The sequence below is a fragment of the Heterodontus francisci genome, chromosome 17, assembly GCF_036365525.1.
Source record: "Heterodontus francisci isolate sHetFra1 chromosome 17, sHetFra1.hap1, whole genome shotgun sequence".
Classification (NCBI taxonomy): Eukaryota; Metazoa; Chordata; class Chondrichthyes; order Heterodontiformes; family Heterodontidae; genus Heterodontus; species Heterodontus francisci.
The window spans coordinates 68,290,257-68,308,923 of record NC_090387.1 but is presented as its reverse complement, the minus strand read 5'-3'; the positions used below and the strand labels follow the sequence as shown (position 1 = coordinate 68,308,923).

General features: G+C 40.5%; 1 protein-coding gene across 6 annotated transcripts in view; it reads left to right on the top strand.

The window, feature by feature from the left end:
• The window catches only part of nlrc5 (NLR family, CARD domain containing 5), a 248,668-nt gene that overhangs the window by 149,444 nt on the left and 80,557 nt on the right, over positions 1-18,667 (top strand). For all 6 annotated transcript variants that reach the window (XM_068049594.1, XM_068049593.1, XM_068049592.1 and 3 more), the window contains 3 exons: positions 5,776-5,838; positions 6,944-7,027; positions 17,610-17,693. In XM_068049594.1, the coding sequence (XP_067905695.1) occupies positions 5,776-5,838; positions 6,944-7,027; positions 17,610-17,693 (231 nt within the window). The remainder of the gene's footprint in view (positions 1-5,775; positions 5,839-6,943; positions 7,028-17,609; positions 17,694-18,667) is intronic.

Here is an 18,667-nt window from a genome sequence, read left to right as displayed (position 1 = left end):
TATCTGAAAAAGAATATATGCTGCACCAGAAAGGGTTTAGAGGAGAGTGATCTGATCTTAAGGAACTAAGTTATAAAGAAACCGTCAAGTAACTAAACTCAGTATTAATGGAGAAAAAAACCTCTGCATCACCAACTCGTTCTTTCACACTAAACCCTGTCACCAGGTTTCATGGAGGCACCCAAGATCACGTCGTTGGCACCAGCTAGACCTCATTGTCACAAGGCGAGCCGCCTTAAACAGTGTTCAAATCACACGCAGCTTCCACAGTGCGGACTGCGACACCGACCACTCCCTGGTGTGCAGCAAGGTTAGACTCAGACCAAAGAAGTTGCATCATTCCAAGCAGAAGGGCCACCCGCGCATCAACACGAGCAGAATTTCTCACCCACAGCTGTTACAAAAATTTCTAAATTCACTTGTAACATCCCTTCAAAACACTCCCACAGGGGATGCTGAGACCAAGTGGGCCCACATCAGAGACGCCATCTATGAGTCAGCTTTGACCACCTACGGCAAAAGTGCGAAGAGAAATGCAGACTGGTTTCAATCTCATAATGAAGAGCTGGAACCTGTCATAGCCGCTAAGCGCATTGCACTTTTGAACTACAAGAAAGCCCCCAGCGATTTAACATCCGCAGCACTTAAAGCAGCCAGAAGTACTGCACAAAGAACAGCTAGGCGTTGCGCAAACGACTACTGGCAACACCTATGCAGTCATATTCAGCTGGCCTCAGACACCGGAAACATCAGAGGAATGTATGATGGCATGAAGAGAGCTCTTGGGCCAACCATCAAGAAGATCACCCCCCTCAAATCTAAATCGGGGGACATAATCACTGACCAACGCAAACAGATGGACCGCTGGGTTGAGCACTACCTAGAACTGTACTCCAGGGAGAATGCTGTCACTGAGACTGCCCTCAATGCAGCCCAGCCTCTACCAGTCATGGATGAGCTGGACATACAGCCAACCAAATCGGAACTCAGTGATGCCATTGATTCCCTAGCCAGCGGAAAAGCCCCTGGGAAGGACAGCATTACCCCTGAAATAATCAAGAGTGCCAAGCCTGCTATACTCTCAGCACTACATGAACTGCTATGCCTGTGCTGGGACGAGGGAGCAGTACCCCAGGACATGCGCGATGCCAATATCATCACCCTCTATAAAAACAAAGGTGACCGCGGTGACTGCAACAACTACCGTGGAATCTCCCTGCTCAGCATAGTGGGGAAAGTCTTTGCTCGAGTCGCTCTGAACAGGCTCCAGAAGCTGGCCGAGCGCGTCTACCCTGAGGCACAGTGTGGCTTTCGTGCAGAGAGATCGACTATTGACATGCTGTTCTCCCTTCGTCAGATACAGGAGAAATGCCGTGAACAACAGATGCCCCTCTACATTGCTTTCATTGATCTCACCAAAGCCTTTGACCTCGTCAGCAGACGTGGTCTCTTCAGACTACTAGAAAAGATCGGATGTCCACCAAAGCTACTAAGTATCATCACCTCATTCCATGACAATATGAAAGGCACAATTCAACATGGTGGCTCCTCATCAGAGCCCTTTCCTATCCTGAGTGGTGTGAAACAGGGCTGTGTTCTCGCACCCACACTTTTTGGGATTTTCTTCTCCCTGCTGCTTTCACATGCGTTCAAATCCTCTGAAGAAGGAATTTTCCTCCACACAAGATCAGGGGGCAGGTTGTTCAACCTTGCCCGTCTAAGAGCGAAGTCCAAAGTACGGAAAGTCCTCATCAGAGAACTCCTCTTTGCTGACGATGCTGCTTTAACATCTCACACTGAAGAATGCCTGCAGAGTCTCATCGACAGGTTTGCGTCTGCCTGCAATGAATTTGGCCTAACCATCAGCCTCAAGAAAACGAACATCATGGGGCAGGATGTCAGAAATGCTCCATCCATCAATATTGGCGACCACGCTCTGGAAGTGGTTCAAGAGTTCACCTACCTAGGCTCAACTATCACCAGTAACCTGTCTCTAGATGCAGAAATCAACAAGCGCATGGGAAAGGCTTCCACTGCTATGTCCAGACTGGCCAAGAGAGTGTGGGAAAATGGCGCACTGACACGGAACACAAAAGTCCGAGTGTATCAGGCCTGTGTCCTCAGTACCTTGCTCTACGGCAGCGAGGCCTGGACAACGTATGCCAGCCAAGAGCGACGTCTCAATTCATTCCATCTTCGCTGCCTTCGGAGAATACTTGGCATCAGGTGGCAGGACTATATCTCCAACACAGAAGTCCTTGAAGCGGCCAACACCCCCAGCTTATACACACTACTGAGTCAGCGGCGCTTGAGATGGCTTGGCCATGTGAGCCGCATGGAAGATGGCAGGATCCCCAAAGACACATTGTACAGCGAGCTCGCCACTGGTATCAGACCCACCGGCCGTCCATGTCTCCGTTATAAAGACGTCTGCAAACGCGACATGAAATCGTGTGACATTGATCACAAGTCGTGGGAGTCAGTTGCCAGCATTCGCCAGAGCTGGCGGGCAGCCATAAAGACAGGGCTAAATTGTGGCGAGTCGAAGAGACTTAGTAGTTGGCAGGAAAAAAGACAGAGGCGCAAGGGGAGAGCCAACTGTGCAACAGCCCCAACAAACAAATTTCTCTGCAGCACCTGTGGAAGAGCCTGTCACTCCAGAATTGGCCTTTATAGCCACTCCAGGCGCTGCTTCACAAACCACTGACCACCTCCAGGCGCGTATCCATTGTCTCTCGAGATAAGGAGGCCCAAAAGAAAGAAAAGAAAAAAAAGAATGGAGAAAAAAGTTTGAGGAGAGACTTATTACAGATCATCAAAATCATGAAATGTAAACAATCTGTTTAACTTGGACAATGAACAGAATACTAGAGGACACAAGTACAAGATGTACAAATCTACAGCAAGATTGGAAAAATCTTCTCCCCCCACAGGACAGTGGTCGTGTGGAACAAACTCCCAAAGAAAAAAGTTGATTCAGAGTCAGTTATCTCTTGTAAAAGGAATTGAATCAATGTGTTGTTACGATCTTGTTAGAGACCAATAACTTTTCAAGAGAAATTTGATCTCCCAGTTATTAACTGAATGATCTACGCCACTAGATTTCACGTTTTCAACAAAAACCTTTACTGTACAAAAGTTAAACAAAGCAAGCACTACTAATTTAATATTATAATTTGTAATCACTTAGATTTTAAATCCAAAATCTCAACGGAACATAATGTCTTATACTTTAAACCTGAGAATCTCAACAGAACTTTCCCCGTTTGACTTTTACTTCCACTCAAGAGTTCTTCTGTACAGGATCTTGCGGGTTCCTTCATTTCTTCTGGGACCAATCCAAGGCTCACAGGAGTTCATTTCAATTTTCCTTAGTTTCCCCAGCTATCTTCTGAAATGAGACATTTCTTAGGGATTCTTCCTCGAGTAACCAGCTAGGTGAACCCTCCCCAGCCTGAGGATGGGCTTCACTCGCATCCTTGCATAGTGACTCCAAATCTCTGCTCTTTGCCCCAGTTTCTGGCAGTTTCTCTCTCCACCTGGTTCAAGCTGCTTCCAAACACCAACTGACATTCTGTGAGAAAACACAGAGATGAAACACCTAACCAAAAGGCATCTCCCTGCATAATCTAGCTCCATAGTAATGTGGTACACTGGGATGTCCCAGATAGAAATTTAAGCTAATTAACTCCAACTCCAAAACATCCCTTTGGTTCTGGGTACCCACACGAATAATTCACATTGCTAACAGAGATAGGGTAATTCTCTTCAGACTTACTTCAGACTTCAGTTCCCAACTAAACAGGTCTATCTACTGTTTTATGGCTCTCATCCCCCTAACCCTGACCCTGTAAGTATACATGTAGAGACCTTTAAAGTGTAAATATCTTGGGTGGTCTGAACTTTTCAAATTCCAAAATTTCACTTCCCTTACATCTACAATTTTAATTTCCCCAAAACTAAAAGTAACCTCCTAAAAGAAACAATTCATATAAAACAATTCATATAAACCATGAACTAGATGATCCTAACAGTGTTGACCAAGGGATTGTGGTTTATAGGAAGATTAATAGCATTATTAGTTTTTTTCAGGGGAGGTAGGGAAAATAACTCACTGTTTCATGAAGTGAGGGATTAGCAGGTGGCTTGATGGAGTGATTGTAATGGACTGAGGGATCTTTCTTTGCTGTGAATTCTCTTACTTTTTTATATAATTATTCAGCTGTATCAACAATTTTGAGAAGTTAGATTCCTTTAAAATAATCTTTGAGTTTTACAGCTTCAATCCCAGTGATCTTTTATACATGAAACAAATGCTAAAGCAAGTGCCTTCCTCCTCCTCTAACCCGTCTAGTGTGGTGGAGGAGCAGGGATTCTTACTTTAGTACAGGCCAAAACGTGCACAGATTGTCAGATTACTTATTCTTAAACATAAATAAATCTTTATAGTTCGGTGGGGAGACTGTCATTGGCTCTTCTTGGTGAAGAACTGTTAACTTAGTCAAATAAATTAGTCCATTGTAACTCTTTATCAGGTAATGTCTTTGATTGTGTTCCTAGTACAGAACGCACAGACTGTAAGTGGCACTGAGCTGACCTCTGATTGTTTTAACATTTCCGAGTCAGTAATTCTTATTCTTTACAACTGGAATTCTCTTCTGATTCTGGCTGTGCTGCATTCGTTGTAGGAAACAGTTCTAGTTCTATATGCATCTTACACCACTCTCATTTAAACAATTAATTTGATTTTTAAAATCATGCAGCTTTAGAAAGTCCTGACGCATTCTCTTTCACAACTGTTTGAAATAGGCCTTTATATGAATTGAAACCTGAATGCCAATTCATTAGATTATCTAATTATAATAAACTCTCTGCCAGGAATATAGGCTAATTTGATCAGTAAACAGTGATACCAGTGACTTATCCTATCTGGTAACAAGACTCTGAGTAAGATTGTAGAGTCAGTTGCGGGTATAAAAAGAAAAACTACTAGGGAGACTGGCAATCAAAAATAAAAACAGAAAATACTGGAAATACCCAGCAGGTCAGTCAGTATCTGTAAAGGGAAAAAAACAGCTTATGGTTTAGAGCTGAGATCCTTCATAAAAACTGAATTGCGAGGAGAGGTCTCCCCAGAAACCTTGCTCCTGTCAAGTACTAATCGACCTGCAGTGTATTCTTAATATTTTCTGTTCTATTGCTTGGCTCTTCTGACCTACTCTTAAAAAGGCATGCAGTCAAAATTGACTAATGTTTGTTTCTTCCCCATGCATTAGTGTTGATAGATCTTGACAAACACATGGTTAATTTGCCGTGAAATGTTGCCCTGGAACAGGATTTATACTTGGTTCAGAATTTCCAGTGAACACAAATAAAATGGGGCATTCAGCAAGTATTGCAGATCCTATATCATGTAAAATCACTGCTGTCTCACTGAAACATGGCAGTGGATTGACCATATAGCGAGCCTAGGATTTATAAGCCACATAGCTGGGTGAGGTTTTGTGATAATCAGGAATTGTATAAAGGACCAGAGAGTAGGGAAAGCTCAATCCATTAGCAATCCCTACAATGACAGTAGTTTGGTCTGTCAGAACTCTGTACAACAAAATTAATGGGCAGTTGATTGGATAATCAGGTACTAAACTTGGATCAATCAGGATTTAGGCTGGATTTGTCTGAGGTCGGCTGTTACAGTAATCTTTTAACACATTTTGTGTTAGGGTCTTTGAAACACAGATGAAATTTATTGCATGTCTTCATTTGTTTCCATAGCTTGGCTTCAAATTGTAGATCCCTTATCAAGTTTGTGAAGAGATGTGGAAAGAAAGTGTGCAAGTGAGTGAGTTCATTGATTTTTTTCCCCCTTTTGTTTTTTTCTTGTTCCATCATCACATTTTGCACTTCTAAATGATTAGATCTTCAACCAGCATAGAGTGTCACTAAATGAGATTTAACTGGATTTGGGTCCTTAACCCAGGTGCCCAATACATAAGCCATTAGCCACATGTGGCTAGTTGGAAATTCAAATATGACTGATTGCATTGCTGATTAGTAAATAAAAAATAAGTAACAGACATTGTTGTTGGGCATGTGATCTCAATACTCACAATTGCATGGTTTTTGCACATGTTCTTTTATATTTTCTGCATTTGTTGGTAAAATAGTAAGATAAAAAAGCAAATGTGTGAGTTTTCTTCATCATTGTGATCGCTTTATTTCCTTGGTTACTAACTGGGGATAGATGTTTGTTAAATAAATATAAATACATGATTCATGTTTACCTGTAATTCGTGAGTATATTAAGATCTTTTCTAATACAATTAGTGCATGTGGCTAAAACACTGTCACTACAACTACAGTTGGGTAGTTATTAATTTCTATTAGATGGTTTTGTTTCGTCCTGAATACTTTCATCAGACACTCACTGTGCGCATGCTAATGCCCTCATCAAAATAGTGACCAGCACAACTCAAACCCGAAATGTGCACGTGTGCCGTGAATGCCATTTCGAACCTGTATGGACATTAACAACGTCCAAAAAAGAGCAATACGGTTCCGAATTTTGCACCCAATTTATCAATATATTTCATAACTAGGGATCACGTTTATCCAAGGTTATGAAATGATCGACTTTCATCACTTGCACTATTTCCTTGTACCTTTGTTTATATTCATTTCATTCCCTTATTATATGAATTCCTATATTTCCACTTAGGTACTTTTCTCTTACCAGCTTTCAGTTCCTAATTATTCTTGATTGCTATCTTTCCTGCTTAATTTTCTTTGTAACTTGATGCTTGCTGTTTAGTTGATATTCTGTAGCACCAGTTATCTTTCATTGCTTGGTTAAGTTTTACACACTGCAGGGACTAATGAATGCAGAACTCTCTTTGATAATATTGACGTGCATTATTTCTCTTCTTCATGGGGTTGTGTACAGTGTGAAGGAATGCAGATTTAAAAAGGAAGAGCTGGTGCAATTCTTCTCCATTATTGAACAATGCACCCATCTGACAGAACTGAAGTAAGTACAGTTTCCCCCTAAGATGTTGCCTATTTCAGTGGTGTTTGAGTATGGCCTTATATTTGATGTCTTGCAACTCTCGTCACACTACAGCAAATATTGATTTGACCCACAGTAGTAGTGTGTCCCTTGTACTTGAGGACAATGGTGTCCACAATGTAAGGGGTATATGTTTATAGTAGATTGGTGTTAATTGTATATTAATTGTGTTTAATTGTATGCAGGTGGTGGCATTAACTTGGTATTCACTTGAGTCTCTGTAAGTAGACACAGTCTAAAACTGTGGTTAATAAAAACAGAAAGTGCTGGAAATTCACAGTAGGTCAGGCAGCATCTGTGGAGAGAGAAACAGAGTTAACATTTCAGGTCTGTTACCTTTCATCAGAACTGGCAAAGATTAGAAATGTAGTCGGCTTTGAGTAAATGAAGGTGAGGTGGGGTGGAAAAACAAAAATAGGAAAGATTAGCAATAAGTGTGAAATCTGAAAAATGCATCAGAGGATACTGTCACATTCTTTGTAAGCCTTCTATTGGCACGTGATTTTAACAAGGTGGTTGTCATGGATCTAAAGGTATGGGACAAAGACAGAAATATTTTCATTCTACTTTTTGTAGACCTGATGACCAGATTTAATCTTTCTACAATGATACGTAGTAAGGACAAAATGGTTATTATAGCCAAAATCATGGAGAAATGGATAGGGTTGGACTTGGGGCACAAGTGAAGTTGCTGATTGATAATGATGGGAAATTTGCCAATGACAAGTTTAGAGACATGTGTGAAAACATGAACATTATGGTCATGAATACTGCAGCTGAAAGTCCTTTCAGCAATGGACTCTTTGAAAAGAATTATTTAGTGATCAATGAAATGCTGCATCAGAGTTTAGCTGATTAACCAGAGTGCAAGTTGACAATGATCCTGGTCATGGGCAGTTCATGCAGAGTATTCACTTCAGATAGTTGGAGGGTAAAGTCCCTATCAATTAGTCTAGGGGTGAAATCCCAAATTGCCTTCTGTGCTGTGCAATTGTCCTCATGCACTAAAAGTACTACAATTAGTTCTATTTTTTCCTGCATATTTGAATGCTTTACTTGCAGGGAGATGGGTTTTCATCAAGGCTGAGTTCTCAGAGAAAATTATGAGATCGCTGAGGCATCATATAAGACCATCCAAGACAGATTTAATTCAGGAGATTTGGTGTATTATAAAAAAAGAGGATCATAGGGAGTGAAAAGGGCCTGGTAAGGTAATAGGATATGATGGTAAGACAGTACTTATCAAACATGGCAATCAAACTGTTAAGGTTTATTCCTCGTGATTACTCAGAATTAATTTAAAAATATTGGACTCTGAGCAGCTAATAGAAGTAAACAAGGCACCTTATACCTCAAGCGCTCACGTGTTTTGTGATGAAGATCCTGAAGAACAGAATAAGGTTGATCAAGGGCTGGATAGTGGCAATGTGAGTGATCATCACGCACAGGACAAAGCTACCGCATCCAAAGGCCAATTGCCTAGAGTGGGTGACATATACTCCAGAGGCGTCTAGTGAATGGAAGGATGCAACATTATGGGATGTGCAGGAAAGGCTACTGGCAAGTTTAAATATTTGTTGAATGTTCAGGATGATGACCAAGAAGCAAGGTCCATAGACTGGCAGATCGGGGTAAAAGAGTGGAGAGTAAGAAAGCGCAGTGCAAGTACTGATAGTTGGTCTGGAAGTGAGTCTTGCGTCAGAAAATAAGTACATATTGGAGAAAGAGCCTCCGATAGCGGCAAGAGGGAGATCTTGCAGTAGTAGTCCCACAAGCATAAAAATGCAAGTCAAGACCATATCTTGAATAGATTATTCAATGAAGTAAAGGCCACAGAACACTCTCATAACAGGACTAGAAGCAGAAGTCCTCATGATCATGAGGTTTGGTAGCTACCAGTAAACTTGAGGATAAACTAATAAGAGAAGCAAAACAACAGAAATTATTTAGTTGGAGAGAGTTTGGAGTTTATTCTGAGGTGTCAGATAAGGGACAACCAGCATTGTAGATTCAAAGTTATTCCAGATTGACTCCACTTAATATCTAAACCAATACATTTAGAAGCCCCATAAGTCTAACTCCCAATTTTAAATTCTACTCTGATCTTATTAATCGCATATTTCTCAAATTGCTGGATTTGTACTGAAAAAGTCCTTGCAGATTGGACTTAAAGTTAAAACGATGTTATTTGCTAGGGGTTTTGAAGAGTGACTGAGTGTTATGGATGTTAGAGTGGACACTCTGACAGCTGGAAAAGTAATCTTGAAAATATTTTTAGCTCTTTTAGCCACATATTCATGGGAATGTAGATTAATCGACATAAAAGCCCCTTTTCTGCAGGATGCTACTTTTCAGAGTTTCTGAAATGGCCCAAAGAGGCAGCAGATGCAGAACGGAAACTATGGAAACTAAACAAATACGTCATTGGACTCCCATGTAGAGCTGAAAACCTTGGAATCACTTAAGAACCTCTTACAGACCAGTGGCATGATCTCTGGATTATCCTAGTTGTATAAACTAAAATAGGCTGAATGGCCTTTCTCATCTGGTCTTGGGTCTTATGACCTAATTGCAATGAGCCTGAGTTCAATCCAATCCCCACAGTACTTGATAGTTTTGCAACAATAGCCAGTGTACAATAAGTCACATTTCTGGGGAATGCAGAGGGGTATTACACTGCCTTTAAACTACATTGAACCTAAGCTTTGAACTGGCACTGACATAAGGTGCCAAACATGGAAATGGACCCATTTCCCTGCATTGGCATGGCTCAGTTTGACCACAAATATCAGAAAAATTTAAATAAACTATTGACTCTAGTAGCACAAGGCTGTCAGCAGTTTCTGCACATGTTGTTCCTCATTGAATTTTGGGGCATGCTAAGAAGCCAAACTGTGCCCCTTTCACTGACTACTTAAACTGAACGAACCATCACCCCAATTGTCCACAGATATACGAATACTATAAAACAGTAAAGGTTACTTGTATTGATCTATAAATTAAAAGTGCCATACTGAATGTTTGTCACTGGAATATTACTTCCTCTTCTTCCAAACTCTATTCTCGCTCATTTAAATGAGTTCAGTGATGATTCATAGTTGTCATATGGGAATGTACTCTCACCATTAGGATTAAAATACTGTGATCTTTGAGATTGAACTCTAATTGTCAGGAACTGGTACACACGGAGTCCATTGTTCCTCATCTGTCAGACCTTCCTGACACTCCACTTAGCAATTACAGACATTTTATTGAGTCAAACTATTCACATCAGATGCTGTCATGGTGTTACAGGTGAAATGTAATTACCCTACTGTTGGTATTAAATTATGGCAGTGATCTAAGCAGTACTTGGTATCCATTAATCTCTGCTACAGTTGGTTTCACTTCAGTATTCAAAACCACAAAACAACAATTTAATGACTGCCAAAGTTTGAATAAGATCTGGTGATATTTGTTCTTACTTCATGTCTATTGAGATACCTGTACTGGCAGATTAGTTTTTTTTGCTTCATATTTAAGGTAAGACTCTGTCTCCTCAGGACAACCACAGAAAAGGATTTAGGTGGGTTCTTTGTTCATTATATACTTTGCAAGCAATATGCAATGGTAAAGAATATTCTTATAGATCCAAATTATACAAACACCACTAGGAGGTGCATGACAGTGGCCCATGAATGACTGTTCTCATTTACCCCAACCCCAGCCCAAAGGGTAAGTACTTATACTCACTAGCTGAAGCTTGTGCTCCAACATGGTGTACAGCAACTCCAAGATGAGGATTTTTTTTAGGGGTTGCACCCACTTCTGAGGGCACTACACCTGTTCCCCCACCCCCTCCCAAATGATATGCTCCCATTGTTGCCTACCGTGCAGGTCACGCAAATCCTGCGTACCAAAAGGTGGGTGGACAGCTTATCCTCAGGCACCATCAGTGCTATTCTTAGTCAGCAGCAGGAGCACATATTAACAGCAAATGCGTGCATTCACCAGGGCATCTCCTCTCCCTAACAGGAACTTCTCTGGCCTAGTCTCCTTTTTCAGTACAAGCCCATTGCAGCATAGCTAAGATTGGTGTTTATTGAGTATCAATTGTTTAATTATATGCAGGTGGAGGGTCTTACTTGAGCACTTATAAGCAGACACTTACTGAGACTGGTGGAGGGTTTGCGTGAGGAGCTACATGTTTGTAATCCTTTTACTCTGCACAATAAATTTGAAACTGAGTAAAGATAGGCTCCAGCATTGTCCTTCCATAACAAGCTTTCTGGAGTTTAACATGGTGGCAGAGGATGGTTGCCTAAAGCTGAAAGTTAGAAACTAGGATTTTTTTTTTTGACATAGAAAACTAAAATCTCACTGGCTAATGTGGAAAATATGGCAGAAAGCAAGTGTAACTTGTCAGGGTATGATTACCCTCCGATGTTCTCTGTGTCTGAACCATATGACCAGTGGAAGAATGAAGTGGACATGTGGACACAGGTTTCATCCCTACCAAAGAGGAAACAAGGTATGGTCTTGGTGTTGTCACTTCCTACAAAAAGTGAAATCAAAAGTAAAATGTTTTGTGAACTGGATGCTTGTCAGTTGAATACCCAAGAAAGTTTGGATCTTCGGTTTGAATTTCTGCATGAAATTTACAAGAAAGATGACCCATTTAATGAGGCATGGTCAGACTTTGATAGATTTTGGAAACAGATAGTTATTCAATGGAGGAATATATCATGGACTTTAACAAACTGTATAGAACATTGAGGAAATTCAATTTGGAAATCCCTGGTTCAGCACTAGGATTTAACTTGCTAGATTATGCTAAGGTGTGGCATATGGACAGGCTCCTGGTTCTGACTGGGTTCGGTTCTTGGAAAAAAGACTCCCTGTTAGATCAAATGTCTGCTGCTTTAAAGTAATTCCTGGGGAAATAGTCATTGCCAGCAGCCCTGGTAGCACAACAGGGCATTCTGCAGTGACACAAACAATGGAGGACTTGATGTTTACTGGATTTCAAAATGGTCCAGATACTGAACGCAGGCATAAGTACAATGGAAGAGTTAAAGATAGGAGGAATGAGGATGAAGCACCTTTAGCAGGGCTGACTATTACAGTGAAAGACAGAATTGGAACACCAATTACAGGCAAATGAATCCCATAAATGCCCAAGGAACTCTTAATCGGTGCTTCAGGTGTGACTGAAAGTATCATTATGCAATGAACTGCCCAAAGTGGAGGGGCAGAGTCCTCGAAATAACACATGACACAGAGAATTCTGAGGCAAAAGAGGAAGATACTGATAAACCTGAACAAATTTTACCAGTTAAAAGGAGTTTTAGTCCTGTGGTAAATGTGTTAGTTGTGGATTCATTCAACTACACTATATTAGATAGTGCTTGGTTACAATGCTATCTGGATTCACTCAGTAGTGAGGATCATCGCAAGGAGTATAAAAGTACTACCAGGTTTGATAGTAACAACACATTGAAGTCACTGAAAAGAGTCGTAATTCAATGTAAAATAGCTGGAGTAAGCCATAAGCTACTTTATCAGTACTGATGTAGTCTCTAGTGAGATACCTTTACTGTTGAGTAAACCTTCAATGAAAAAGGCACAAATGAAACTTGATATGGAGCATTATAAGGCAATTGTTTTTGGAAAGTTAGTGAATTTGCAGTTTACCCCGTCAGGGCATTATTGTATTCCCTTAACAAAACCTGATATTTCTAGTCAGAGTGTTGAAGCAGTATTAATGGCATTAGGTGATAAGAATCAAAGAGATAAAAAGCAAATTGTCTTAAAGTTGCACAGACAATTTGCTCACCCTTCTCGTCAAAGATTAAAAACCTTGCTAAAGGATGCAGGTGTGATTGATGAAGAGTATACAAGGATTATAGAAGAGATTAGTGAAAAGTGTGAAATCTGTAAGAAGTATCAGAGGACGCCATCAAGTCCTATTGTAAGCCTTCCATTGGCAGGTGACTTTAACGAGGTAGTTGCCATGGATTTAAAGGTATGGGACAAAGGCAAGAATACTTTAATTCTACATTTTATAGACCTAGCAACTAGATTTAGTCTTTCTACAATAATAGCAAAGACAAAAAGATGATTATAGATAAAATCATAGAGAAATAGATAGGGACTGGACTTGGTGAACCAGCTAAGTTTCTGACTGATAATGGAGGGGAATTTGCGAATGATGAGTTCAGAGACATGTGTGAGAACATGAACATTATAGTTATGAATACTGCAGCTGGAAGTCCTTTCAGCAATGGGCTCTGTGAAAGGAATAATGCAGTGATTAATGAAATGCTGCATAAAATCTGAGCTGACCAACCAAGCTGCAAATTGACAACTGTCCTGGCATGGGGGGTTCATGCAAAGAATTCACTTCAGATGGTTGGGGGATACAGTTCCTATCAATTGATCAATGGGCAGAATCCCAAATTGCCTTCTGCTCAAGAAAGTACTATAATTAGTTCAGTTTTTTCTGCACATTTGAATGCTTTACATTCAGGGAGATGGGCTTTAATCAAAGTTGAGAGCTCTGAGAATTTCATCCAGGACATTTGGTGTATTATAAAAGGAGAGGATCATAGGGAATGGAAGGGCCCTGGTAAGGTAATAGGTCATGATGGTAAGATAATAGTTATCAAGCATGGAAATCAAACTGTTAAGGTTCATTCCTCACATTTATTCAGGGTTGATTACAAAATCTCAGAAGTTGAGCAGCTGAAAGAGGGAAGCAAGGCACCTTGTACCTCAAATGATCATGTGTTTTGTGATGAAGGTCCTGAGGAACAGAATGAGGTAGATGAAGGGTTGGATAGTAATGTGAGCGATCATGACGCTCAAGAAAGAGCTATCGCATCCAAAGAACAATCACCCCAAGTAGGTACTTGGGTAACATATATTCCAGAGGGTCTAATAAATGGAGGGATGCAACAATTGTGGGATGTGCAGGAAAATGTACTGGCAAGTTTAAATATTGGTTGAATGTTCAAGAAGATGGCCAAGAAGCAAGATCCATGGACTGGCAGAATGGGTTTGAAAGAGTGGAGAGTAAGAAAGATCAGTGCAAGTTCTAATAGTGGGTCTGCAAGTGACTCTTGCATCAGGAAATGATCCTGTACTGGAGAAAGAGCCTCCGATAGCGCGTGAGGGAGATCTTCTAGCAATAGTCTCGAAAGACATTAAAGTGCTAATAGAGGCCATAGTTTGAACAGATTCCACAATGAAATGAAGACTAGAGAGCAGTCTCAGAATAGAAGCAGAAGTCCTCATGACTGAAGTTTTAGTGGCTGCCAACGAACTTGAGGATAAACTGATAAGAACATAAGAAATAGGAGCAGGAGTAGGCATTTGGCCCCTCAAGCTTGCCCCGCTATTCAATAAGATCATGGCTAATCTGCCCCAGACCTCAACTCCTCTTTCATGCCAGCAAAGCATAAGGAATTAGACAGTTGAAGAGAGTTTGGAGTTTATTCTGAGGTACCAGATAGGGGACAACCAGCCTTGTCACATAGATGGATTTGTACTGAGAATGTCCTTGCCGATGGGAATTATATGGCTAAAGCGAGGCAAGTTGTGAGGGGCTTTGAAGAGCGATTGGGTGATACAGATGTTAGAGTGGACTCTCTCACAGCTAGAAAAGTAATCTTGAAAGTCTTCTTAGCTCTTTTGGCCACATATTCATGGGAGTGTAGATCCATTGAAATAAAAGCCGCATTTCTGCAGGGTGAAACCTTTCAGAGAGAAGTGTTTCTGAAACCACCCAAAGAGGCAGCAGATGCAGAAGGAAAATTATGGAAACTGAACAAATGCGTCTATGGCCTTAATGATGCTTCCAGGGTGTGGTATTTCTCAGTGAGATCTGTTTTGTTGAAAATTGGTTGTGTTCAACTAAAAGCAGATCCTGCAATGTTTTATTGGTATCATAAAGGGAAACTTTCAGGCATCTTCATGATGCACGTTGATGATTTCCTATGGGGTGGTACTGCAGATTTTGGGAAATATGTTAATAAGATTAGGGCAGAATTTAAGATTGGGAGTCAGGCTTGTGAGGCCTTTAAATATTTAAGGTTTACATATTAAGCAGACGAGGTCTGGAATAACTTTAAATCAAAAATCCTATTTAGGGAATATTAGTCCCATCCCGCTTAATCATGCTAGGTCATCACAGAACGATGATGTTATATCTAAAGCAGAGACTGAGCAATTGCAAAGCTTGATTGGTCAATTAAATTGGTTGTGTACTCAGACTAGACCTGATACTAGTTTTAATGTGCTAGAGATAAGTACAATGATGAAAGACCCAAAAGTTGAGAATGTTTTAAGGGCAAATAAAACATCAGAAAAATTAAATCTGGAGAAATGTGTGCTGAAGTTCCCATCCTTAGGTGACCCAAAGAACATGAAGCTAGTCATCTTTAGTGATGCTTCCCATGTTAATCTTCCTGATGGGTGAAAATGGGAAATGTTGTCCTTTAGCTTGGGAGGCTAAGAAAATAAAAGTGGTCATTAAAAGCATTTTAACTGCAGAAACACTGGGTCTTGTGGAGGCAGTGAACATGTGGTTCTATTTGCCAAATATTTTAGCTGAAATTCTGAACGAGGGATATACTGAAGATAGGATATCCATTGAATGTTATGTGGGTAATCATTCTTTGTGGGACAATGTATACTCTACAAAAAGTGTGATGGAAACAAATGCTGGTGATAAAGAAATTGTTAGGGGTGCTAGAGGAGGGGCGTCTCGCAACATAATATTTTGTACCTAATATGGAAGTTATTTTGATTTATTTTGAAATGTTCTTTGAGCATGTTAATACATTGTACCTAATATGGAATTTTGAAATGTTGTTTGAGCATATTAATTTAAGTTTTATTATAAAAGAAAGAAGGGAATTTGTTAATTGTGTATCAATTGTTTAATTATATGCAGGTAGAGGGTGTTAACTGGGATCTTACTTGAGCACTTATAAGGAGACTCTTACTGAGTCTGGTGGAGGACTTGAGTGAGGAGCTACATGTTTGTAATCCTTTTACTCTGTACAATAAATGTGAAACTGAGTAAAGATAGGCTCCAGCATTATCCTTCCATAACAAGCTTACTGGTATTTAACAATGGGAATTCAATGGTGTGAGGATTGAACCTATGTAAAGGGATGAGGAGCAAGGGTAAGAGAAACAGAAGTGGAGAAAAAAAAAACATGCCCACCTGGTAGCATTGTGCACTGATGTCCTCATGTACTTATAATGTAAGACTTCATGGTCATGTTTCTCACAAGTGTATTTCCAATATCAGGAACTGCAGAGCAGAGGCTGGACACTTTCCCAAATGAGAGGGAGGGTGGCAGAGAGATAATCATCAGAAAGTATTCTTATATGTTTCCCAGTGGTCAGTACAAGAGATCCAATCACCTACCTATCTCACGGATCAGGAGAGGAAAATGCATTACATTACCATGGAACCTTGATTATCCATGTCTCAATACCTGTGTTCTTGATCATCCATGATGGTATTTGTGTAAGTCAAGGGCGGGGAGGCCAGTAGAAAGTCCTATTTCAGACCTGAAGGAGAGTAATTGTATAAAATAAAAGTACCAAAACTGACAACAGTATAAAGTGCATGAGAACTACTGGGCATAGTTAATCCCAAGAATGCACCATCGAATCTTGATTATCTGACAAATTCCATTATCTGATGGCGTTTGGGGGTAAGGTTCTCTCCATTATGATGGGCAGGAGTGGAGTGGGGGTGGGAGTTCCATTTGTATTGAACTGCTTCCAAAGTTGGAGAAACACAATAGTTATAATCAAGTAAGTGACCAATGTTTTAGATCACTGAATACTACTTTCAACACACACCACACTAATCTGTTCTAAGCAAAAGAGGTCACCTTGAGATTTTACGTAGAATTTAAGACTCCTATCAGCCAAGTGATCTCCCCAGATCTATTCTGGGTCACAGATAAATAAAAATAAGGACAGCTCATCCATTCCGAAGGAACCCAAAATTTATCTCTCTCGATTTTCATTTCCGTTGTCGTCATTGGGATCGGGAGAGAGATGTGTAATCAGTATCTGATCTGATGTTGTCTCTTTTATACTTATTTACCAAAGTCAAACTTACCCCCCAGTAGTGTTCTGCATCTACGTTTCCTATACTATTTAATGTTTTGTGTTTCTCCAACGCTATCCCACTTCCAATGTTAAAATCCCAAGTTTTCCAGTCTTTCTTTGTATCTCAGTGACCAGATCTTGCAACTCTTCTCTGCTGTTTCCAAGAATTGGATGTCTTTCTGGACATGTGGTCTGACCAGAGTCTGTGCAGTGTAGTATGATTTCCTGTGACTTGTGCCATATTATTTGAATGCTAGTTTTTAGTCTGGAATTCACACAGTTACGGTAAAGATTTTGCTACCCTTCCAAATTGACTTCGTAATTCAAGGCAAGCAGTTGCGAAGGCAGTTTGTTAGTCATGAGGAAATGTTGTATAAGGAGAGCTGCTTGAGTCATTGTCAAACTGAACTGTTATGTTCTATCGTAGCTTGGCCTGCAACATGCTGGGGGATGAGGGCCTGCGAAATCTGACGGAAGTCATGGCCAATCTCAAAGACTTAAAGGAACTCAAGTGAGTAGAGCACCAATCAAACAGATGTACAGTACAACATCTGCAAGGAGACCTGAAAAGCTGATTCAGTCACATTAATGGGATAGGAGGCATTTTGTGAATCTAGTTTCTTTATTTTCCTGGCAAGCACCAATATCATTGAGGTATTAGAAGCCTCCAGTTAGGAGCATTGAAACAGGCTGGGCCATTCAGCCCCTTGGGCCTGCTCTGCCATTCAGTTAGATAATGGCTGACCTGTATCTTAACTCCATTTTCCCACCTTAGCTTCATATCCCTTGATACCCTTACCTAACAAAAATTATCTTAACTCAGTCTTGAAAGCTCCATTTGTCCCAGCACTTCTGAATTGGAGCAGAATTCAGCAGTGCTTTCTACACTGAACATTTGGTGGTGGGGACAGGGAGAACATTGTACTTTTAAAAAGAATATATAGTAACATTAAAGGAATATACTGTACTCGCCTGGCTAAATATCCAAAAGAGACTTTGCCTGGTTTGTGAATAAAGGTGGCCACAAAACAATGTCTTTCCTACAAATTTATTTCAAACTTTCAGTCGTATGCTTAACTCCACCCCTGTACGCCAAGAAAATCATAATTCAACAGATAAAGCCTGAGGGAGCATAAATTACATGCCCAGTATCAACTTGGTAAGCACTGAGACTTAGACTGCTGACAACACCTACAATTTGTCAACACTGTGTGTTTAAGTATTGATTAGAGATTTAAAGTTGCACAGTACAATAAAAGGTGACCCTGTAACTCTGCTGGGCAGCCACCAATCTCCCATGGTAACTTCAGTGAGAAACTGGAAGAAACACCAGGAAACAGCATAGCCAGCCATCTTCAGCTACGTCTGCTGGGGGTTCTGCTGGTTTCACAATGGAGTTACAGCAGGAGACCAGTGGCAATTCCATGGAATTTCAGAGCCAGTACACTCTCATACAGCTTTCAAGATGTGAGGCTGTATACATCC